Source organism: Python bivittatus, unplaced genomic scaffold, assembly GCF_059951505.1.
Source record: "Python bivittatus isolate LINGU-HERP-01145 unplaced genomic scaffold, Pbiv_v1 ctg000040_np1212, whole genome shotgun sequence".
NCBI lineage: Eukaryota > Metazoa > Chordata > Lepidosauria > Squamata > Pythonidae > Python > Python bivittatus.
The window spans coordinates 3,328,639-3,350,777 of NW_028277032.1; the positions used below are offsets into that span (position 1 = coordinate 3,328,639).

The window sequence follows — 22,139 nt, forward strand, 5'->3', positions numbered from 1 at the left end:
AATTTTGTTAGATCAGGCTGAGTTTTCCATCCCACTGCAGTAATTTTGATTTTGCTGTCTTTGCGGTCTTCTGAGGTATTAGCTGAACCTCCTTGCTTTGTGAATCCACCTAGTTTTTAAATTAGCCAGGTCACCTTGTCCATGCAAGCATTTAGAGTGTACTTGAGGTGGATAAAGTATGAGCAGATGAGAGTGTCTTTATTCTCTTCCCCACCAGTCTGTGAACTCAGTCACTATGATCTGTAAAGTATAGCTGATGACTTAAAAATGCACGAACCGGATCACTGTGCCTTGATCAAAAATCTCTGGTTACAGTTCAGGAAAAATATCAGAAGTCAAACAATGGGTTTAAGCCAGCTGTTTTCAAAAGTAATCCAATGGTGGGGTGTAAAGGTACTTTTCACTCCAGTTTGTGATATTTCCTATGGAAAATTCCTCACCCTTGATATGAGTTATTATCTTACCCAAGAAGGTTACCTAGTTTTGGTTTGTAGCCAATTAACAGGGGTTTTATTTATTTATTTTATTTAAGGCTGCCTGTTGCCCTGTTTTGCTGCAGATTGTGATCAGAACAATTCAGTGGTGACTTTCGAAAGAACTGTGGAGCTGAGCCAGGAGGTTACAGCTGCCAAAAAAGCAAATTCCATTTTAAGCTAATAGTGTCCAAACCTCAGGCAATACATGTTCCACCTTCATTGGCCACATCCCACCTGGAGTATCTAGTTTGGAGCAGCAAACTTCCAGAAGATTTCAGGGAAACTAGCAAAGGTGGAGAGGAAGACTTTCAAATATTTAAACAGATCTGAATAATGACTCGCCTTCCAACTTCACGATCCCATGAACTCATAATCACTTGCCCTACCACCAGCACCAACCAACCTAATTAATTCTACTTGCTCTTTTTCTGAGCCTAGGTCATATTAACCCATAGATTTTTTTTTCAACTATGACAGTGTTAAAGCATAAACCGTGATTTATGAGCCACGAGGGTTGGGTTCACACAACCCACTAAGTTTGATTATTTAAATTCCAAAGCCAACCCAACCAAATGATGGCTTAATGCAATGTACAACTTCAGTGTAGAGTTACGCTGGGTCTATAAACCCACTTAAAAGAATCTTCAACTCCTAGATTAGGGGTTCTCAAAGTGTGGGCCCTTTCAGGGGGCCTGTGAAGTCAACTAAATAAATATTTTTAAATTTCTCAGTTTTGATTTCTAATACAGTAAATATTGATGGATATAACCCACATAAACTGAAGTTCTTTGGGGTCCTCAATCATTTTTAAGAATGTAAATGGTTCCAGTTTGGTGTAGTAGTTAAAGGCATCGGGCTAGAAACCAGGAGAACGTGAGTTCTAGTCCCGTCTAGCCACAAAGCCAGTTGGGTGACCTTGGGCCAGTCACTCTCTCTCAGCCCTGGGAAGGAGGCAATGGCAAACCACTTCTGAAAAACCTGGCTAAGGAAACTGCACAGTCATGTCCAGGCAATTGCCAGGAGTCAAGATTGACTCAAAGGCATTAAAAAAAAAGGGGGGGGTCCTGAGACCAAAATGTTTGAGAAATGCTGCCCTAGATGATCCTCCCTTAACTTGCTGCCCTCCCTCTTGGACTGTGGCTCTCATCATCCACCAAGCTGCATACAGGAAGGATTAAACCCTCTTGGAAGCCGTTCCCTGCCCAACTGGATCAGGGACAACGCAGCACCTGCGTGGGGACCCAGGGATTGCTTTCTCGACTAGCAAAGGATGTGGCATTGTCTGCCTTTCCCCATTTCTGGTGTTCACCTTATTTTGCAGTCTAGCAAACAGATCATTGGTTGTCTATTTCACTGTGGCAGTGAACATGGTGGGTCCAAAAGGAACTGGGGCCAAATGTGGCAGGCAAAAGCTCCATTCCTCATCTCCCCCAAGGAAAATACCCCTCCGCCCTTTGCTGGCCTGCGAAATACATTGCTCTTTCTTCTGAGAGATTTGCTGACACATATTTGCCAAACGCAAGTAGTAGCTTGCAGGAGCAAAGGGGGGGAATTGCACTGAATTCTGAGCCCCTCTTTGTCTTTCTGTTTCCTGCCAGAATACAGAGGGTGCAGGCCAGAACCTGCATGGATCCTCAGGGCTCCTTCATCTGGGCACGCAGGACGTTGCTGCCCCTTTGTCTCCCCACCCCCATCCCCCTGTTCAACTTAGGACAGAAGGCAACACCCTTGCCTGGTGATACGTCCCATTTTAGAAATTAAATTTTAATTTCTGATTGTTCCCCCTGCACGTTCAGCAAAGCAATTTCCTGTTTCATCAAGAATGATTTGCAGTTAACAGCCTTTCTGTTCTGTGGGAAGAAGGACACCACAGGCCTTTTGGGTTGCTATGGGCAACTGTAGAATTTTCACTTGAAACTAGCAAGAGTTGTGAATGTACATGGAGTGGGTGTGCAGGAAGACGTACTGGTTGATTGCAGCCCTTCCTTGGAAGTTGAGCTGTGCAATGCATATTTTGTCCTATGCAAGTCAACAGTTGAACCATTCTTTAAAATTACATGTCTAAAGAGCAGATTTCTAGTCCACACAAAAGTTGCTGAGACAAGGATGGCTGATGCGTTCAGAAACTGGGCCCTTTAAAAACTGATATTTTGAGCAGGGGAAGATGTGTGCGATTGACGAATGAATATGTAAGCCCCTTCCCCTGTTCCCAGGAATCGTAGATTTAGATGGCAAGATTGCTTCAAACTGTTACAGTTTCACATACCCAAAGCCTTTTCCTCCAACGCTTTGCGTGTGAGATTGTCCTTTACACAGCAGTCCAAGTTATCTTGAAGTACCACTAAACAGGGGAAGGCTTATTTCTGGATAGAGACCATAGATGTTCTAAAGCTGTTAGGAGAAAGGTCTCATGTGCTGATATTTGTCAAGGCTATTATGCCCTTCAGGCATAATACATAGCAAGTTTCAAATTACATAGACTACATAGCAAGTTTCAAATTAATTTAAGTTGTGCCCCCAAATCAACACCAGGTTCCAGGAAGCCTCGGGATGTCTCATTTAGCCTCAGAGCCCCACACAAAAAATGGAACTTTAACAATTGAAGCAAGTCGAAGGAAGGCAGGCAGGCAAACAGACAGACAGCACTGTCCTAAGAACTCGGGTCACAAATTATGCCAAGCTATGATGTGGCTTGGTTTTGGATTAGTGTGACATATGAACCTAGCCACTGTGGCTTGTAAATCATGGTCTGTGGCTTAGTGTATTGTGCAAACCCAGCCAATTACACTTTACCCAATTCACCCTAGTTAAACAAACCATGATTTAGCAAAACAAAACCCATACAGTCAGACCAAAATTGTCCAGTTTGACTCTTTATGTAAGTTTGTTCAGTCAAGAAAGGGCAATGCAGATATTTATTCTTCAAACCCACCTCTCAAGCCTGGATGCATTTGGCCTCATCTCGTGTTGCCAGGATCACAAATGCATAATTAATAGCCAAAGAGTCAGAAGTCCTTCAGCTCTAAAAGCTTTGGGAGGAGGCTCTGTTTGCTTATTTTTGTGATAGCAAATATATTTGCTGCTTTAAAAAATGATAAAAGCGGCAGGAAATTGATGACCTTCTCCACTTTTCGTGACTAAAAGTGTAACAGCAGCTTTGCAGGGTGAGATTAAATCTACGGCAGGTCAGGAATTATCTGAAGCTGAGGGAGGAGGTTATGACAGCCCTGTAGTGTTCCTGGGTGTTTCTGCTCTCACAGCGCATAAGGCTCGGCTGAGGGAATCATCTAATCAACCCTGCGGTGGAATAAAGGACCTCGCCGTGTAGTTCCTACTATTAACCCTGCAGGTCAAAGGTGGAGATAAGGTGGGTTGGGATTCTCCCTGTACCTCTCACAACACAACCCATCACTCCCTTCCATTCTTGTCTCCAGGCTGGCTGTACTTTCAAGAGCTTAACTTGCACTTGCTATGGGTCTTTTTGCACTCAGACCTCAAACCTACACTTTGCACAAGACAACCTACAGTCGAATAATATGCAACACATACAGGCCAGCTGCATGAAGGGGCCACTGTAATAACGGCCAAGGTTGTGGCTGCATCAACAAAATTATAGTTTCCAAGTAGCATTCCACTTTCCTTTGTGTTGGTCAGATATCCTCAGAAGAATGGTGTCTAGTTCTGAATATTAGACCTTAAAAACGGTTTATACCTGCCAGAACAGGATGATCAAGGGCTAGAAGCTAAACCCTATGAAGGGAGCTCAAAGGGCTTACTTGGTCTTGAGAAGAGGAAATTGAAGGAAGACAAAAACCACTTTTGGGATAGCCGAAACGACATTAAACAGAAGATCCAGACCTTCCTTGTTACAGAGACGTAGAATTATGGACTTAGCCTACGGGTAAAGAGATTCTGGTTGAACATTAAGAAGAACCACCCTGACAGCATGAGCAGTTTGGCAGTGGGACCAATGACCCTGAGGGGCAGGGCGCCTCTTCGCTGCATGTGCTCAAGCACCGGCTGGACACAGAATCCCTGCCCCGAGCAGGGGTTGGCCTTGAAGGCCTCACTGGGCCTCCTCCAACTCGGAGGTTCTCTGGTTCAAGCTGGTCAACAAACAACGGCAGTCGATCCCTGGAGGCGTTAGAGTCAGGCATGCGGAGTTGGGGAACTTAGTGCCTGGCGAGATTGCATGGAAATGCAGCAGGAGACGGCTACTGATTTGGAGCCAATACAGGCCAATGAATCTCTCGCCTTCAAGGTCGGATTCCTGGATCTCAGCCCTCAATACAGGGACGAGATGGAGCGTGAGCAGAAAATGTCCCTGCAAGAGCGCGCAGTCCGCAGCCACCGAGCCAGTCCTTTTTGGAAATGAGAAACGAGGCGAGCTGGAGAACGTTCCCACTTGGGTAGCTAGCGGCAGCTGCGGGCGGGCACCTGGCATCGCTGAAAGCCTCCCTCCACAGCGGATTGGCTTAAACCAAGGCTGGCTTGCCAGAAGCCTGCCTTAGCCTCTGAACTAAGGAAAATGCAGTGTTTTTGCAGCATTGAGCCACGGGGAAGGTAACGTGTTCTTCCACCACTGTTCCTGATAGGAAATAAATAATCTTCTTTTGAAACATAAGGATTGGTTTTGTTCAAAGAGGTCTCCAAGCGGCGACCAAAGTGGCTTGCTGGTGCCATTCTCCTCTTGCTGCTGAGTCACGACTCTCCCCATCGGCAGGACCATGATGAAAGAATGAAGTCCGCCCTTGGGAGGCCATCATTCTCACCCCAAGTCCAAGGAGCCACAGGGGCATCTTTTTTGCCTCTCACGTGTAAGTGGGGAGGGCATCTTGGAGAGGCTAAAACAATATTTTTGCAAGAGAAGTCAGCGTGGGGCACTTAAGCACTACAGTGCCTCTGGACTCTTCCCTAAGGGCCTTTCTATTCCGTCCCATTAAAAAATATAGTTAACGTTAACATTAAATAGAAAATGCTGCTTCAGCCTTATTTGCAGGAAGAGCTTCTGGAACTAATTTGCCTTCTGAGCAATGAGTGTTCATGACTGGTCCTGCCCACGATGGCAGCCATTTTGCCACTGGCAGCCATTTTGTAAGTGAAGCCTACCTGTGCTCTAAAGTCCAGATGTGCTCAAAAAAAGCTGCCGACCCAATCTTCGACAAAGAGAAACAAAAAACTGCTTTTCCTCCTCCATCCTGGCAAGAGGAAGGGACAAAATCAGGAGATTCTTTAGCAAAGGGACTGCAAGGACCTTATCTCAACTAAATCATCATGAAACCTCTTTGCGCCAGAGCAGTCCTCCTCTCCCTGATACCCCCTGATGTCCTTGCCAAGAGAAGCATGAAGATTCATTTATGGTGTTTGGCGTAGGCCTTTTCAGCAGGAGGGCCCTGGAAATGGTCAGTTCCCCAGGAAGTAAAGATTCAAGAAATGGTGATATGAGCCACCCACTGCAAATTGCTTAGTTATCAGCAGAAGAACTCATCAGTTTGCCAGGTCACAGAAAGGTACAGTGGTACCTCGGGATACGAACTTAATCCGTTCCGTGACTCTGGGCGTATCCCGAGTTGGTCGTAACCCGACACAAATTTCCCCATAGGGTTCAATGTAAATCTGGTTAATCCGTTCCGCCCTCCGAATTTGGTCGCACCCCGAAGCAAATTTTCCCATAAGGTTCAATGTAATTACCGTTAATCCATTCTGGCGTCTGCGGACCACACGTCAGGGGCGGGAAAATGGCCATGGACCACGTGTCGGCGGAAAAATGACCGTACCCCGAGGCGGAGTTCGCACATCGAGGTAAATTTTTGCGGCCAGAGCTGGTCGTAACCCGAAAAGTTCGTTAGTAGAGGCGTTCGTATCCCGAGGTACCACTGTAATTTAAAAAGGAACACGAAGAAGACTCTGGCATACTGTATTGTGCTTTTGGAATATGTGGGCTGCAGATGGGAAATAGTTCAGGGGCTGGAAGTCTTGTACCCCATCCCTTTTGTCTTAACAAATCTTGCTAAAGAGGCTCTTGGAGCATCATAGTTGGAAAAGGAAATACTTTCAGATTGAGGCCAATGCTGAAGAGTGCCATCTTCCTACTCCTGCCAAAACGCCAACACCTAAGGGGAGAGACAGAGCTCTTTCAGCCATGCCTAATGGCACAGAATCCAAGGCCTATTCCTTGCCCGGTGCAGAAATCCAAATTAAAATATTTCTGACTGTTGGTGGGCAAATCTCGTTGATTATGGATTCCACTGGCCCTCCTGTAGGAAGTTCTTCAGGTCATTCAAAAGCATCTGGCTCCCTATTACTTAAGACCATCACAGGTAATCCTTGTTTAGCAACTGCTTTGTTTAGCAACTGTTCGCAGTTACGACAGTGACGAAAAAGTAACTTTACAACCAATCCTCACATTTACGACCTTCACAGGTCTGTAAAGCAAAGGGAAGCTGAAGTAAGATCGTAAGCACAGTTGTGGTTTCACTTAGCAACTGCTTTGCTTAACGACTGAGTTGCCAGTCCCAGTTGTGGTTGTGAGATTTGCCCCGTTCGACAGAGAAACTCTCGTGACACGTGTGGTTCACAAAGAAGGTTTACTCATGCGTAACGTAGTAGTCACAAGCAAAGCCAGGACTGGCTTGGTACAATTGCATCACTTGTTATATTCCCCCCTTCCCGCGCTTTTTCCCGCCTCGTGATCGCGTTGCGGCTGTGGGCAATTAGGCCCCCCAATGTCCCCCCTGATCGTTCATGATGGCAGGGTCGGTCAGAGTCCATTGTCCTTGATTGCCAGTCCCCCTCCGGCTGGGTTGGCCCCTCCCTGCTACGTGCAGACCCGCGGGTTCTGTGCTGCGTTGCGATCTTGTTTCGCTGCCCTGCGGCCCCGTTCCTTGCTTGCTCGCGCCGTTATCAGTTCGTAGTTAAAAGCTTCCGCTGCGGTTTTCCTGTTTAGCTGGCCGCAGGTGGCTCGTTAATTAGCGGCGCTTTCGGTTCCTCTTTTCCCCGCTAGCTACCGCCGGTGGATTCCGCGTGGTCTGGTTGCGAGCTTCCCTGCAGCCCCGTGCTTCCCTGAAACCTCGTGCTGACCGAACCTGACAGTGGTCACTAAACAAGGACTACCTGTATTCGGTGTCATGCTGTGGGACAGTTCTTGACCATTTGTGTGAGATCCTTTCAGGTGTTGAGAGACTCACATTCTCCCTTGGTCTTCTCATTTGTTTGAAAGGGCTCTGTTTCTGGAGCCTTATTTGTCCTCAAGGCCAGTGCAGATAAAAGTGAACAGTTACATCCCACGATTTCAAAATTATACTTCTGTTGATGCAGCCTAAAACTGCTTTTGCAGCCACTTGACATAGCTGACTCATATTCTCTGGAAAGATAACACAGAAACTCTTTGCAAACAAGGCTACAGGAAGATTTGTAGACAGAAAATATATTCAGGAACTGACGCGGCTCGAAAGTGAGGTATTATAAGCATAGACTACAAATAGGAAAGCACCAGGCACAGGTGTTTTCCTCCAATAAAATACCCACCAAACAGCGAAAGCTGCAGCAGAAGCAGCAGCTAAGAAACGAAAAACTCAATGTCAACAAATATGGGACTAAACCGCATAGCGTAGAGGCTGGAAGAAAAGGGCCTGCATAACACTATAAAAAAGGAGTTATAAAAGAATGTGCAACTTACAGAACTATTGTACGAATTCCTCACACAAATGATTTTTGGTCAAGATCTTACAAAGAGGAGTTGATGAATATGTGGAGAGAGAAGTAGCAAATGAACAGACAGGCTTCAGCAAAGGCAGAGGGTTATGAGATCAGATAGTTATGGCAGCTAAGATGGATAATGGAGAGAGGAAGAGGATGTGTGGCAGTTTATTTTCATCATTAACTAGAGCAAGGCCACTGGGTAAACCATGCCAGAATGCAGAACACATGAAAGCCAACGGTTGTGCCAGAACACCCGAGCATTCTTTGGTGGAATCTTTCCCGCAAACCAGATGATACGGCAAGAACTGAGTTTGGAGAACTAGAATGAGACAAGAATGTATGTTGCTTTCATTTTTGTTTAATTTATACAAAAATGTAGAATTGTGTAAGAGATGATGGCTACAAATCAACTAACAGTTGAAACTAACAATTGACATGCAGACAATAGCACTTGTTAGCTAAGAAAAAAAAAACAACTTAGAAGAGCTTATTATGAAAGTAAAATTGGAAAGTGAAAAATCTAGATTAATGTTAACTATTAAGAAGGTATCAACCATCATGCTTTGTGAACTATAATAGCAAATTAATGAAAGCGGTAGATTGTTTTGTGTCTTGGGCTGAAGAATACATAAAATGGACAGCCAGCTGGAGAAGAAGGGGAAGAAGGCAATGATAGACAAGAACATGAATGATAAGGACATTTCAATAACAAAGATCAGAATAGCTAAAGCAGTGTTTTTCCAGTGATAAAGTATGGCTGTGAAAGCTAGTCATTTAGAGAGCAAGCAAAAGAAGATGTTATGTATCTGTAAATGACTACTAATGATTACTAATAGCAACTGCAGATAGACCCAATCAATCCTGGGCCAAATAAAGGCTAACTGATTTCCTGAGGTGAAGAACAGCAAGCAGAAACTCACGAACTTTGGGCAGGTGACGTGAAATGAATATGCTTGGCAAGGTTGAGAAGTACAAGGGGGAACACAACTGATGTTGATGGATGGGCTCAAAGACATTATTAGAATCACCTTGGAAGAGCTATTAATTACAACTGAGGTCAGGATTGTAAGCATTCCTCCATGTCATCTGTCCCCAACTCTAGGGCACCGATCCCAAGGTTTTTCTTCATAAGTATTGGCAAGCCAGATATCCCCCATCCTATATTTTGCATTTGTTTCTTGAACAAAGACCTTCAGGTTTGCCTTCACTAAATTTCATTGTGTTATTTTCAGTTATTTCTCTAACCTATCCAAGATGTTTTGAATTTTGTTTCCTTGTCTATTATCTTTCCCACCCAGTTTTGTGCCATATGCATATCTAATAAACATTTCCTCCACCACTTCATCCAAATTACTAATAAACATGCTGAAAAGCAAAGGGCCTAGGACTGAACCTTGCAGTATCCCATTCAATATTGTATTAAGTTTCATGTGGAAGGGTTGATCGATTGTTTCTTGAGTAGTTCTGAGGGTTGAGTACAATTTAGCACCAGCTACACACCTAGAGTATTTAACAAGCATGTAACCAAGCTCACATTTAACTGGCCTGTTAACCAGAATGTCCCCTCTGCAAAGGGTAGAATTTTGCAATGCTGGAAGAGCATGGACGGATAGGGAGGCCTGGTTAACAGGCAACTCAGATAACACCTAGAGTTTTCCTTAACCTGGTGCCTTCCAGGTGTTGAACTATTCTCTTTCCTGGCCTGGCCCATGCTGAGGATGGGGGAAGTTGTAACCGCCCCTGGAAAAATCCAGGGAAGAAGGGTGTCTACCCTACCAAGTTGGAAGGATAGTGGAGGATTTTCCTCACCTGCTTAGTCGCCCACCTCTTGGCTGGCGGCAACTTGCTTTTCTCAAGAGCAATCCCTTCCCCCCAGCCCCTCCTGCTACTTAGCCTCCTCAGCCAATGGTGCCCTCTCCATCACGCTGCTGTACCGGTCCTGCTGCATGTTTGCCATTTCCCATGGAAACAGTTGCTATAGTAGCACAAGGGGGGAATTCCATCTTCTGGTCCTCCTTACCTCAGCATCACTGCCGCCTCTCGCAACTGCGGCTTGTGAGTCTGCACAAAAGGACTCACAATGGGTGGTTATGCTCTGCTACCCGACCCTACCAAACCTGGTCCTGGCTACTGGAAATAAGAGGGATCTATCAGCCACAGCCATGTTAATAAACTCTTCCTCTGGGTTTATAAGGTAACCCGAATCACACATGCCAGCAGGGAATACGGCTGTGCTTGCAGCTGTGCAAGTATCAGGAGGGAAACACACCACAGGGAGAACCCGGGCTAGGAATGGCACCGCCTTTTGCTTCTCTGGTTTGCAAGGAAAACATGCCAAACAGGGAGGAAAAAGCAGAGGAGCTAAAGGCTGCTCCTCTCTCTCAAATGGTGGGCTCGCCATCATCCCCTTTGGCACAAGAAGTGGTTGTTCACAGATGTGCCCAAGGGAGGGAGGTTTCGGAAGCAGAAAGGTAAAGGGGCAGGATTCTTCCAGTTTCCTGAATGCGTTTGTCACTCACACCTTCCTTGGACCTTCTGATGGGTGGAACTACAATGACCAAGTGCTAGCTAGGTATTCTGGGATGTATTGTAATCCAATACATCTAGAGAGCACTAGATTTTGGGGCATTAGGAGCACCTAACTGGAGCACTCTGCACGTATTGTTGTTCTCTTTCTAGCAGGCCCTCCAAGATGGTGATGGCTTCTCTCCCAATCAGCAACTGTATCACCAAGACCAAGTTTGAAGCGAGTGTTTTCTGTTTCACAGCTTTAGCCATGATGACTGTACTCCACAGAATAATACGGGGCAAGGGGAGAGAAAGATTTTTGATAAGACTCTTCCAGCATCCAGGAGCAGCAGCTTCCAACTTTCAGATGTCGCAACAAAGGAAGTATTCTGCATTTGCTTACCAGTGCTTCCAATGCATGCCATATGGCTGAACCCCAATCTCAAAACCACTTAAGCAAAAGTTGTAGTAAATTTGCGAAGGACAGCATGCTACTGATGAAGTCAAGCAACTGGGAACTTTTCTCTCTTGGTGAGTCATAAACAAAAGTCTTGGAATGAGCTTTTCATCCTGCTCACAAAATTAGACTTCCTGCTTACAAAATTATCCCTTTCTGCCTAAGCTCGCCCCCATCTTCCATGCTGCACATAAAATTACTTCTGTTGCCTTTCCAAGTGCTTTTCTGAGAGCTCACAGGTATGAGAGTTTACCTCTTCTGTACACGAGAAATGAGATCCTTTGCAAGAGAAAAATATCACCATATCCCTTCTACATGTTTCTCTCTGCACCTTCTTCTCCCCCACCCCCTGGCATCACTCCTTTCTGCCCCAAAAGCCCAAGGACAAAATCAAGGCACCAAATGGCTTCGGTACAACATTGAGAGTTACTTTATTGACACGGCAGGGCAGCCCCGGAGAAAGGAAAACAGGCAAATGGGAAATGGCAACCACCCTCTTTGGGGCTGGTATGGGACAGAAGGGTTCTTGGCTTTGCGCCTTCAATATTTGAGGGAATAAGTCAGTGAAATGCCAAAAAAAAAGTACCGTCCCCCGAAGGGTGAAGGCCTGTGGTTAAAAACTTTGGAAAGAAAAAGAGGGTGTTCCTTGCCGTTTCTGCATCTTAATAGCCAAGAACCCTTGTCCTCAGTGGCTACTAGAAGTCCATTTTAGCTCCGAAATTGTCCAGGATGAGAAACGCTTGCCCCAAGAAGAGTTCAAACCCACCGTCCTAGAAGAGCCCCTGTTCTGGACTTGCCTGTCGGAAGCCTCTGTGTAGCAGTGGCCGAAAGAGGCCCTTCTGTCCAAGGGGTCTCCAGCCCAGGGAGAAGCCACGTGGGGAGGAGGCAAAGGGTGAACCCAGAGTTGGGGCTCCGCTTTATGGGAGCCTTGAACACATGATGGGAACTGAACGGAGGGGCCATCTTTCTAAAACCCTAGGAATAATCAGAAGTACTGACAGTCAAGCTTGGTTTGTTCTGCTTGCTAAATGCTAAAAATTCCCCTTTTGATACATTACAAATAACTGATTTCGTAATGAAGCACTCCGCCCCTCAAGCTGCTGCACAATTTTATTCTTATCTTCCTTCCCAGGTACTGATTTGCCTTTCTTAAAACAGGATTTCCCCCTAGTGCAATTCTGGAGAGAAACCCCAACTTCCTGCAAAGTTTCCTTCCCTCTTTTGATCAGGCTTTCCACCCCACCCCCGTTCTTGGTCCCAAGAGCCAAGCTGGGGGGACAGTTGCTGAACATGCCACACTCGATGTTGCTGTGGGCTGTCTGCCGTCAGGAATCACGCGGCTGGAATGAAGACAAATATAGAGAAACTGTCCTTAAAAACTCATAATGAATCATGCTTTATGGCAGACAGATAGCAGAGACGTGCAACTGAGAAGCAAAAGCAGGTGCTTGAATGGCTGAGTTGTTCAGAAGCAGTTATACCCTACCTTTCACTGCCTTTATCCCAGGGTGGCTTACAATGCCCATGAAGGCAACTTGCAGCAAGGAGGTCAACTGTATGGGGAGAGTCACTAACCTGCCCTTTGGCTAAACGGCCCTCTCCTCCATTAGCTTATAGCACAGCCTTTATTTTGCAAAAAGGGAGTTTATGCTCAACAGACAGCTCAGAATCCTGGCCATGAGGACACCAGGGCAGCCATAGCCATTTTCCCTAACCTAACATGGCACCTTCCAACGTGCTGAGGCTGCAACTCCCAGAATTCCCAGTGTGGCTGAAGCCACCGGGACCTGGGAGCCTGGAGTCTCAACCCCTCTGGAGGGAGCCAAGTTGGGGAAAGTTGCTCTTGCAAGCCCCACTTCATTGCACCAGCCTTGCAAGAGGCGCTGCCTGCACTCCCAGAGACCGAAGCTGTTCTGGGGTAGAGGGGCTACGGTAAGAACTGCACAGGCCCATAGAAAACAGGTTGCAACTTGTAGGATGCAAAGATGTCCTTTGGCTCATTGTGTCACATCAGCTTCCTCAAGGGGAGAGTTCCTGGGGGTGGGGGGAACCTTTTCCAACCAGACAGACCTCCTGATTTAGAGAACAATCCTGCCCACAGAGCTGCCAAAGGGGGACCTAGTTCACTTTAAAAACTAAAAGAGCTTTCTTTTTCAAAACCTGAAGGTTGCTTACTCACCTGATAAGGAAATGTTCTTGAAAAGCATTGAGGGAAGTAAAATTGGGAGCAGATACTTTGGAGGCATTTTGATTATCTTAGTCAGCTGACTTTGGTCCCCAAATCATACTCTTTTTGAACCCTTGTGGAAGAGGGAGTAGATGCCAGTCAGCTGTTCTGGCAGCTGGAATCCTTAAGATCCACAAGGTAGTTTTATATATTTATTAGGTCAATTTATATGGCCATCCAACTCACACTTGCAACTTTGAAGTCTGGGACGATCACCAAATGCACCATGTTGCCACTAAAACAAGTAATTTCTGCTAGAAATGTTAATTCACTGCCCTCCTTTCTTTTAAAGGCTGCAAAACTTCTGTGGCTTATTATATCTGTGGTGCTGCACTTCCTTGCCCAGCGAGAGAGGACTCTAGCAGCTTAGAATTCTTCAAAAGGAGAATGTTGCTCTTTGAGAAGAACAGAAACATAAATCACAGGAGGAAAAAGAAAGGAAAACGAGGGCACAGGTCAGCCGAGAGAGAAATGCTTCCTCCCCTTCTCATGCCTACCACAACTGGGCTGCCTTCTGACCCACCAATACAGCTGAGTGGCCAACTGGACCTTCTAATGATGACCTCTCAGGCAGCCCTTCTGTCTTCACCGCGTGTCTGAAGCTGCAGGGAAGTTGTGAGAAGTCCAGGAATGTTGCACCAAACCAGCCCAACAGGAGCCCAGAGAGGGATGCTCCCCCCCACGCTGCTTCCCGCTTGGCCCTGAGAAACTGGAGCACATCTCAAGGCCACTGAGAACGGAGGGGAGCTGAACAGCCTAGGCTGCCCCAAGGGCAGTTGGAGCCTTATCTTGGGGGCTCTTGGCAAAAATCCCAGGAGGCTAAGGGGAGAAAAGTGTCTGTTTGCCTCCACCCAGCAAAAGGGCACAGGCAGACGGCCTGCTGACAACTGTTCCAGGCCAGGAGCAAAACTCAGCACACCAGGATATGGAACAAGAGGCTCAGCGCTGACCAAGGACCCAAGCAAAGGGCTCAGAAGTGGGAAGTGGATAGCTCTGTGGCTCTAACCCCCACAGCAGCTTAGAAATCCTGAGCCAGCTCTCTCACATTGTTAGGTGATGACAGCAAAGGAAACTTACTGGAATTCCCAGACTGGTCATTGACCTCAATAAAGATTCTTCTTCACTGGAATTCCACATGAAGAAAAGCTGAATTTTCCATCCTTTAAAAACTATACAGACCAGATAGTTTTGCACCAACATCCCCATTTTACTTAATGTATCTGATTGCGCAGAACTCACAAAAACCCATTCTCCAGCCCCTTGGAAATTTTACTGCCCACCTCCCACCTACCTCTTTCTAAAGAACCATAACTACTTGAAGTTTTATTTTCTGAAAATCGAATACATAAAGCAGACTCTGAATTCTGTGCCGCCTACAAAAGCTTTTCCCTTCCTCATCAGCTCATAAAAGTACGAGACAAATGCTGCCCTGGAGACAGCCTACGCTGTGCCGCTTGACCAGAGCAGGAAAGGAGATGAATAAAGAATTCAAACCTCTGAATTATTATACACAAGCAAACATATCTCTGCTTCTGGACCCTCCCTCTTAAGCTGACACGGCATTTCCACTGTTTGCAGAGCCAAGGCTTATGCCAGCCACTTTCCTTCCCACTGCTATTCAGGTGGGGCCTTCAGCACTCCTGTAAAGGTGGATCCGGAGGTGGAATGGCAGAAACTGCAGCCATTTCCTGATTTAACCAATTCTCCTGGATACGCCAAATGCCTTTCCCTCTGACTGAATAGGGTTCCAGGCTCCAGAAAAGGCAGCAGTGTGCGGCGCCCCCTGCTGGCCAGTGGCACACACCGCCCCAGAGAGTTCCTGTACATTAAAAAAGTATACCGTACAAATGAAGAGTCACATGTTTGTTTAATGGACTGTTTGTACAGCCTTTCTCCATAGTCGTCCTACAGCATTCTTTCTTGCTGACCCCAAAAGACAGGAAAGGAGAAGGGAGCACCAGAAAGGAAGAGCAGAGCCTTAAATGAACATAACCAGGTCTTTACTTGTTGCTTTTGAGAAAGCTGCCAGGATGCTGGCAAAAACCACATCTGGAGACTGGGAAGCATCAACAGCTGTATGGATGCCACGCCGGGAGTAGTAGTCCACCAGCGGTGTGGTCTGGGTGTGATAAGCCTTCAGGCGTGTTTTCAGCGCGGCTTCGTTGTCATCTGACCGGCGGATCAGAGATTCCCCTGTGACCTGGCAAGAGCAGCGATTCGTCAACAAGGACACCATCCAAGGACCCCCATGTTCAGGATTCCTGAGCTGGAAACACCTGGCGCCCAGCCCTTAAGGAGCATGGACGTCAGAGCTGCCCCAAGCAGCTGAAGGTCTGAAGTTCCACTGAGCTGTCGCCAAGGCTGATGAGACGACAATTCCTGATCGCTCAGCCAACAGAGCACGAAGCACCTGCTTTGGGTCAATGACTTGGCCTGGCACTGAACGGGGCAACTCTTACGTCTGCCTGTTTGACCATCAACTGAAGCCATTCGCCTTCCAGCTGGCCATTCTCCATGCCGAGGGTCCTCAAAGCAGTGCATAGTGAGGTGGCTGTGACAATGCCTGCAGGGGCAACCACCGGGGCCCTCTCCCAACGCCTGGTTGGAAAGGATTCCTCAGAGCAATGCCACCTGGAGGGCGACTGGTGATGACAGCTCATGGGCAGCTCTTCCCCCACCTCTGGCATACACAGAAGACATGGAAAGACGTGCAGGGTTAGGAGAAGTCAAGGCACAGCAAGAAATTCTCCCCTGGGAGAAGACACCTGCTGAAAACTGCAGCAGGTGAGGGGACTTGTGTGGGGCTATGGGCCTTGCTCTCAGAACACTAGCAAGCAAAGGATTCTGTCACGTGTGCAAAATTTTTACTTTGCACAAAAATACAGTTCAGATAAGCCTGCACCAAAATTCTGCAATCTGTTTAAAATCACAACAGTCACATACATCAATCATTTCTTGCTTCACAGAATTAAAAGCAACGTTTTGAATATTTACCCTGACATTGCTAATGATTGGTAGGGATCAGAAGGTAGTGACACACAGCCGCATACCCTAGATATTGAAAGTTGCATAGCCATTCTCCCCAGGACTTGAGTTGTAATTTCCACAAACCCAATGTTATAGCCCAGTGTTGTCCAAACTTGGCCACTTTAAGATGAGTGGACTTCAACTCCCAGAATTCCCCAGCCAGCAAAGTGGCCAAGTTTGGACAACTCTGTAGCCTATGCGTTTTCAAGATTTCTTCAGAACCATACAGGGGATATTCAGCTACTTGTTGGCTTGCCTCTCCATAGCAAGGAAACCACCATGGTTGAAGTGACCCCAAGATTCCCTTTGCCACTGACCACTGTCCCAGTTTGAGAAGCACAATCTGTGCCAATCAGTGCTACGCTGCGAGCCATCCAAATTCTAGCACCTAACAATACTATTCAAGGCCTATCAGGCAGCGAGAATTCCATCTCCATTTTGAATGATTCCATATTGTTGATTAAGTTGGAAAACATAAGCCAAGCAGCTACAATCAAACACAGAATCAAGTTTTAGGAGCCCAGCAGCACCCAAAGGAATCATAAAGCTTTTGACTAGAGGCACCTCAGCACAGCCCCCCAAAGGGAAAGACACATACATCATCCTTCATATGGACCTTGGGAGGGTTGAATTCCTCGTGGTATGAGCGGCCACTTCCTGGGTGGATTAGCCTGGGAGAGAACACAGGAAAACGTCAGCTTTATCAGTCTGTCATCTGCAACGTCCAAATGGGATAAAACTAGTCTATAGGCACCAAACTTTAGAAACTAATAACTTCCTTCGTAACTGTTACGCATTTCCAACAGTTACAAAGGAAGTTATTTCAGAAATTAAAAGGAAACAGAAGGGTAGGAAGAGAACATCTCTTATTGCAGCACTGGTGAAATCAAGGGAGTGATGCAAGGCCACTGAGAATGGGCAGGTTTTGTTAGTTTTAGCACATGCACACACAGAGAGAGGCCTTGCATTTGCAGCATGACTCAAGGTTTCTGTATGTAGGATCCCAGGTATTTCCCATTCAGGCACTGACCACGTCCTTATCTACTCGCCTTGTGCTATGAAATATGCTTCTAACTAAGTGAGCAAGTCTGACTTCACCTTACAAGGAGCTTCCACACAGAGCCCCTGGCTTTCTTGGATGGCTGGAATGCTGCCAAAGAGAGCAAATTTCCCCCAAGGAAAACGAAAGTTACCGTCCGGTGATTCTCCGGATGAGTAAGGAGTCAGCGATGCTGAATTCGATGACTGAATCTAGTTTCTCTTTCCTCTTCACCATGAGCTCATCCAGCTGTAAAATTGTGAAAAGGACGCCCAGGGAGTGAATCCACCCTGAAGCTAAATGAATCTGCTCTGGACCAAGGCGGACAAGCGCAGCCAGCAAACACGGGGTCAAAGCCAGAGCACAGGCCCTTCTTTGGAACTCCCGACTGGACTGATGCCCCCTCCCTGAGTCCCAGGAGCATCTGCAACTCGCAGGATGTCCACTTTGCATGGGGGGGGGGGTAACACGGGACACAAGTTATCTCCAAACCCAAGGAGACACTCACCATCTCTGCTTGTCGCACAGTGCGAGGGAACCCATCCAAGAGGAAGCCGTTTTTGCAGGGGGGGGTCTCCAGGTTTTTCTCAATCAGCTCCATCACCATCTCATCGCTCACCTTGCAAGAGAGGAAGGGGAACCAATTTGGTGCAGCAGCCACTGGATCCACTCAAGTCCACTAGAAAATTGTGCCTGTGGGGTGATCAGGCCTCCCAGCTGGTGTTGGGCCTTTGTGGCCAGATTCTGTTCTGCACCAATGGCTTTTACAAACGTATCAAATGTCAAGCTACAAGTCACCCATATTTTTGATTAAGGTGCACATGGGTGGACTATACATGTGCATTTCCGTTCTGGATTTCAGCACTGAATAAACTGCCATTATTTCTCACCCCGTGAACTGAGCCAATGCAGAAATAGTCACATTATCTAGAAAAGGGGCTCCAAGGCCTCATGTTCTTAAATGTCCCCCAATTCAGCCTCAGAAGCCTTCCAGGAGGACCGAGAGTTTCACTTTCCAATCCCTGCAAAGATTCCCAACTTTGATCTATGGGTGCTGGGGGGGGGGGGAGTTTATGTTTTTTTTGCATTGGGGATTTTACTGTGTAAGCCACCCGGAGTCACTGTGTGTGAGGTGGGTGGCCATATAAATTTGTTAAATCAATCAATCAATCAATCAATCAATCAATCAATCAATCCTGTCACATCTACAACACTCCTAGACTTTCTAATGTTGATATAATGACAGTTCCGAATGAAGGCTATAAATAAGGATTAGCCACCACAGGCTCCCTGCAAAACGCCGTAAGAAATGTTGCGTGGAGACCCCCCCACAGGTGAAAGAAGCAAAATGCCAGATTTAAAAGCAAGAAATATTTATGAAAGAGTGGGTGTGTGGAAGCGAATCTCTCTTCCACTGATTTTCCCTACACCATTTGCCCTTACAGGTAGTCCCCGGGTTAAGAACGCCCAGTTTAAGGATGACCCATAGTTCAGAATGGAGCCTATTGTAGCAAAATTTGAGTTAAATACACAATGATTCAAGTTAAATACAGAATGGTTCAAGTTCATTACACAATACTACTTATACGATGTTATACAATAATGCTGTCCAGCTTACATACAAACTTGACTTAAGGACAGACCTTGGGAACAGAACTCGTTCTTAAACTGGGGACCACCTGTACAGGTAGTCCTCATTCAGTGAACACTCATTCAGTGACTGTTTGAAGTTATGATGACACTTAACGAGAAGACTCATAACTGGTCCTCGTAGTTGCAGCCATCGCAGCATCCAGAGTCATGTGATTGTGACTCGGACACTTGGCAACCAGCTTGCAATTACGACAGTTGCAGCATCCCATGGTCACGTGATTGCCATCTGCAACCTTCACTGCTGGCCTCCAACAAGCAAAGTCAACGGGGAAATCAGCAGGTCGTCACAAATGGCGATCATGTGGCATCGTACCTAACAACGTCAACTGGAACTGCCGCAACTGCTGTCATAAGTCGGCATGGTCATGCGACATCGCATTTTACAACTGTGTTGTTGGCGATGGAGTTGCCAGTCTCACATATTGTCATTAAGCAAAGACAACCTCTGGGAATCTGAGCTCCAAATATGGAAGGAAACGTAGGAAATGACACTGCATCTCCAGAGCCTGAAAGACTAAAAATAACAATAAAATAAATCACTCTTCCCTAAAAATGGAAAGGCAGTATAATTAGGACATTAAGTCCCACTTCATTTTGTTAATCAAATTTTATGATCAGAGTGGTGAACTGGATCCTCTCCAGAGAAGGGCCACAACTGATTTACAACGACCTTGCTCAACCTGCCTGTTTGGTCAGATTTCTGATGCTTAAGCTTTTAATTCAAAGAGCAAAGGATACCACTACAATAGTGTAAGTCAGGATCACACCACACCCCACCCCACCCTTTTCCCAGAGTGCTATCAGCCACCAAGCTGGCTGGACATGACAGGACTTTAGTCCCTCAGAGGCACCTGCAGAAGCCGCGGTGTTACATGTATCATGATGTCACTGTGCAAACAATGAGAATGCAGATGATTACATAATTGACGTAATCTGTGCAATGAGGTCATGATGGGTGTGACATCACTCCTCCCTGCCTTGCAAGCCCCTATAAATTTGTTATTTGGGGAACAACAGGATGGGAGAAGCTGGTTTAAGTCAACGGCTGGGAATCTCAACACTCAATCGACAGAGGATTCTTCTGAACTTGAGGTTCTTCAGAGAGCGCCACTGTTTTACCCACCAGCTTCCCAGCATCCATCGTCTCCTTCAACCTCTTCCCCAACTCTGAGCCAGAAGCCACCATCGCCCGCAACATGTCTCCCGTGGCCAGGTGGCACACGCAGTAGGTTTCAGCCAGCCGGGGAGCCTGGGCGAGAGAGAACAACGAGTCAGAGGTTCCCGCGATGGCCACGTACTTCATTTGCTTTAGTTTTTGTTGCAAACGGAGCCACACGTTGTTGAATTCTAAAGAATGTGGCTGCGTGATTTAGCAAGGAAATACAGACCAATTTCTTTTGCCTCTTGACTATTTTGTGCATCTTAAAAAAGGAAATGCTAAGGAATACTTCAGGATCCCTCCTCCACTAACTATTTCCATTTTCTCGGGCTGTCGTGTCCTTTGAGGAAATGAGGATCAAAGAAAGTACAAACATTCCCTTGACCCGCCAGCCAGGCGGTTCGATAACAACCCGTTCCCAGCAGCACTATCAGAAGCCTCCCAAGCCCCCAGAGACCCCCCAGAGCATCCCGGTCCCCGACCGGACTTGAGGGCCGACCGAGGAGGGTCCAGGCGCTCCGCTTCCCTCGCTTCGCGCCTGGCCCGAGGGGGGCACTGAGCGCGGGATCCCACCGCGCCGGACGCTGGGCCGAAGCTGCCAGCCTCCCAGCCAGAGGATGCGGCCTGCGCGTCTCTGAGGAACCCGCCCCACTTTCGAGGAGACCTTGCCGAGGCGGGCAAAGGAAGCCCGTTTCGCAAGAGATCGCGCCGGGCGCCCTGCCTCGCCGAGCAAAGGGCGAAGCCTCACTGGGGAGGAGGCCAGCGCGAGGGGCCGCTACGCCGGGCAGCTTCGGCCCAGCACGCTCCGCGCCGGAGCCCCGGGGCCGCCGCCGCCGCGGGCAGACCCCCCTCCCGGGAGAGACGCCGCTGCAGGAAGGCCCGGCGCGTCTATCCCCTTCGCGACTGCGCCGGGCCGCGGAGAGGGGTCTGGGGCGAGCCCCTCCCGCGCCTGCGCGCTCCACCCCCACCCCCACCCCCACCCCCGACCCCCGTCACTGGCTGGGAATTCTGGGGGCTGGAGTCCGCGCTCTCCGGGGGCCAGGGCTGAAAGGCTCGGCTCAGGCCCGGCGCAAACCGCCTCGCCGCTGCCCTGCCCTGGGCCGGGAGGGACCCCGAGCCGGCGCTCCCGCCTCTCCCCGAGCAGCGCCCGCGAGGCGCCCCCCGCCACCCCGGGCGGGATCGGCTCGCCCCCGCCCGCGCAGGCCCTCCCGCGCCCCACGGCGCCAAGCGCGGGCCGAGGGCCCCGCCGGCCTCGCGGCCCGCCGCGTGGCTCCTCCGGGGGCCGGAGTCCAGCAGAAGGCCGCGGAGCGCCCGGGCCGCTCACCTGCGTGCCCTTCCCCGCGCCGGGCGGCCCCAGCAGCACGGCGCGGACGCCCTTCCGGACCCCGCGCCCCAGCGCGCCCTGCCCGCCCTCCGCGCTCGGAGCCATCGCGGCGCTCGCCCGGCACGTCCCGCGGCGCCCGACCGGACAGCCGCGCGCAAAGCCCGCCCCTCCGGCGGCGGCGGCGGCTCTCGCCCAATCGCCTCGCCGCGGGGGCGGGATCGTGCCCCTGATTGGGCATCGTGTCCCGAAAGGAGGCGGGGCGGAAGAGCTGCGCCTGCGCGCTCTCCGCTCGCTGGGTGCGGCAGGGAAGGGGCGTCCTTTCCTGCGCTGCGCAGCCGCTGATTGGAGTACGTAGATCTATGCAAACGTTTCCTGGGAAGGGGGTCCTTAAAGGATCGTGCGGCCTCCGCCTCGTAGTCGGCAGGTGGCGCTCGCGTGCTCCCTCCGGGCCGATTGAGCTGGCTGGAGAACCGATTAAGCCCTTCCTTTCATATCTCAGTCTCTGCAACTTTAAGACGCATGGATGGCTGGGGAATTCTGGGAGTTGAAGTCCACCCATCCTAAAGTT

At 48.4% G+C, this 22,139-nt stretch overlaps 1 protein-coding gene across 2 annotated transcripts; it reads right to left on the reverse strand.

The window, feature by feature from the left end:
• Positions 1–11,549: 11,549 nt before the first annotated feature.
• On the reverse strand, positions 11,550–21,752 carry AK2 (adenylate kinase 2). Of its 2 annotated transcripts, XM_088153874.1 has the most exons (7): positions 21,572–21,752; positions 20,212–20,337; positions 17,944–18,054; positions 17,590–17,684; positions 16,995–17,067; positions 15,374–15,569; positions 11,550–12,482 (listed from the first exon to the last, which is right to left on the reverse strand). In XM_088153874.1, exons 1-7 carry the CDS (start codon positions 21,674–21,676, stop codon positions 12,475–12,477), a joined length of 714 nt encoding a protein of 237 aa, XP_088010000.1. In that variant the 5' UTR covers positions 21,677–21,752; the 3' UTR covers positions 11,550–12,474. The 2 variants fall into 2 exon arrangements, with proteins under 2 accessions (XP_088010000.1, XP_088009998.1); XM_088153872.1 differs by lacking the exon at positions 11,550–12,482 and having other exon boundaries at positions 15,218–15,569.
• Between the last annotated feature and the right edge of the window lie 387 nt (positions 21,753–22,139).

Bases quoted from the DNA above. Each gene is read 5' to 3' on its own strand.
- AK2 (XM_088153872.1), bottom strand. From the start codon at position 21,676: ATGGCTCCGAGCGCGGAGGGCGGGCAGGGCGCGCTGGGGCGCGGGGTC. The intron at 20,338-21,571 runs GTGAGCGGCCCG...TCTCTCGCCCAG, and splicing joins GCGCGGGGAAGGGCACGCAG to GCTCCCCGGCTGGCTGAAAC. The intron at 15,570-16,994 runs GTATGTGTCTTT...TGCTCTTGCCAG, and splicing joins AGGTCCATATGAAGGATGAT to GTCACAGGGGAATCTCTGAT.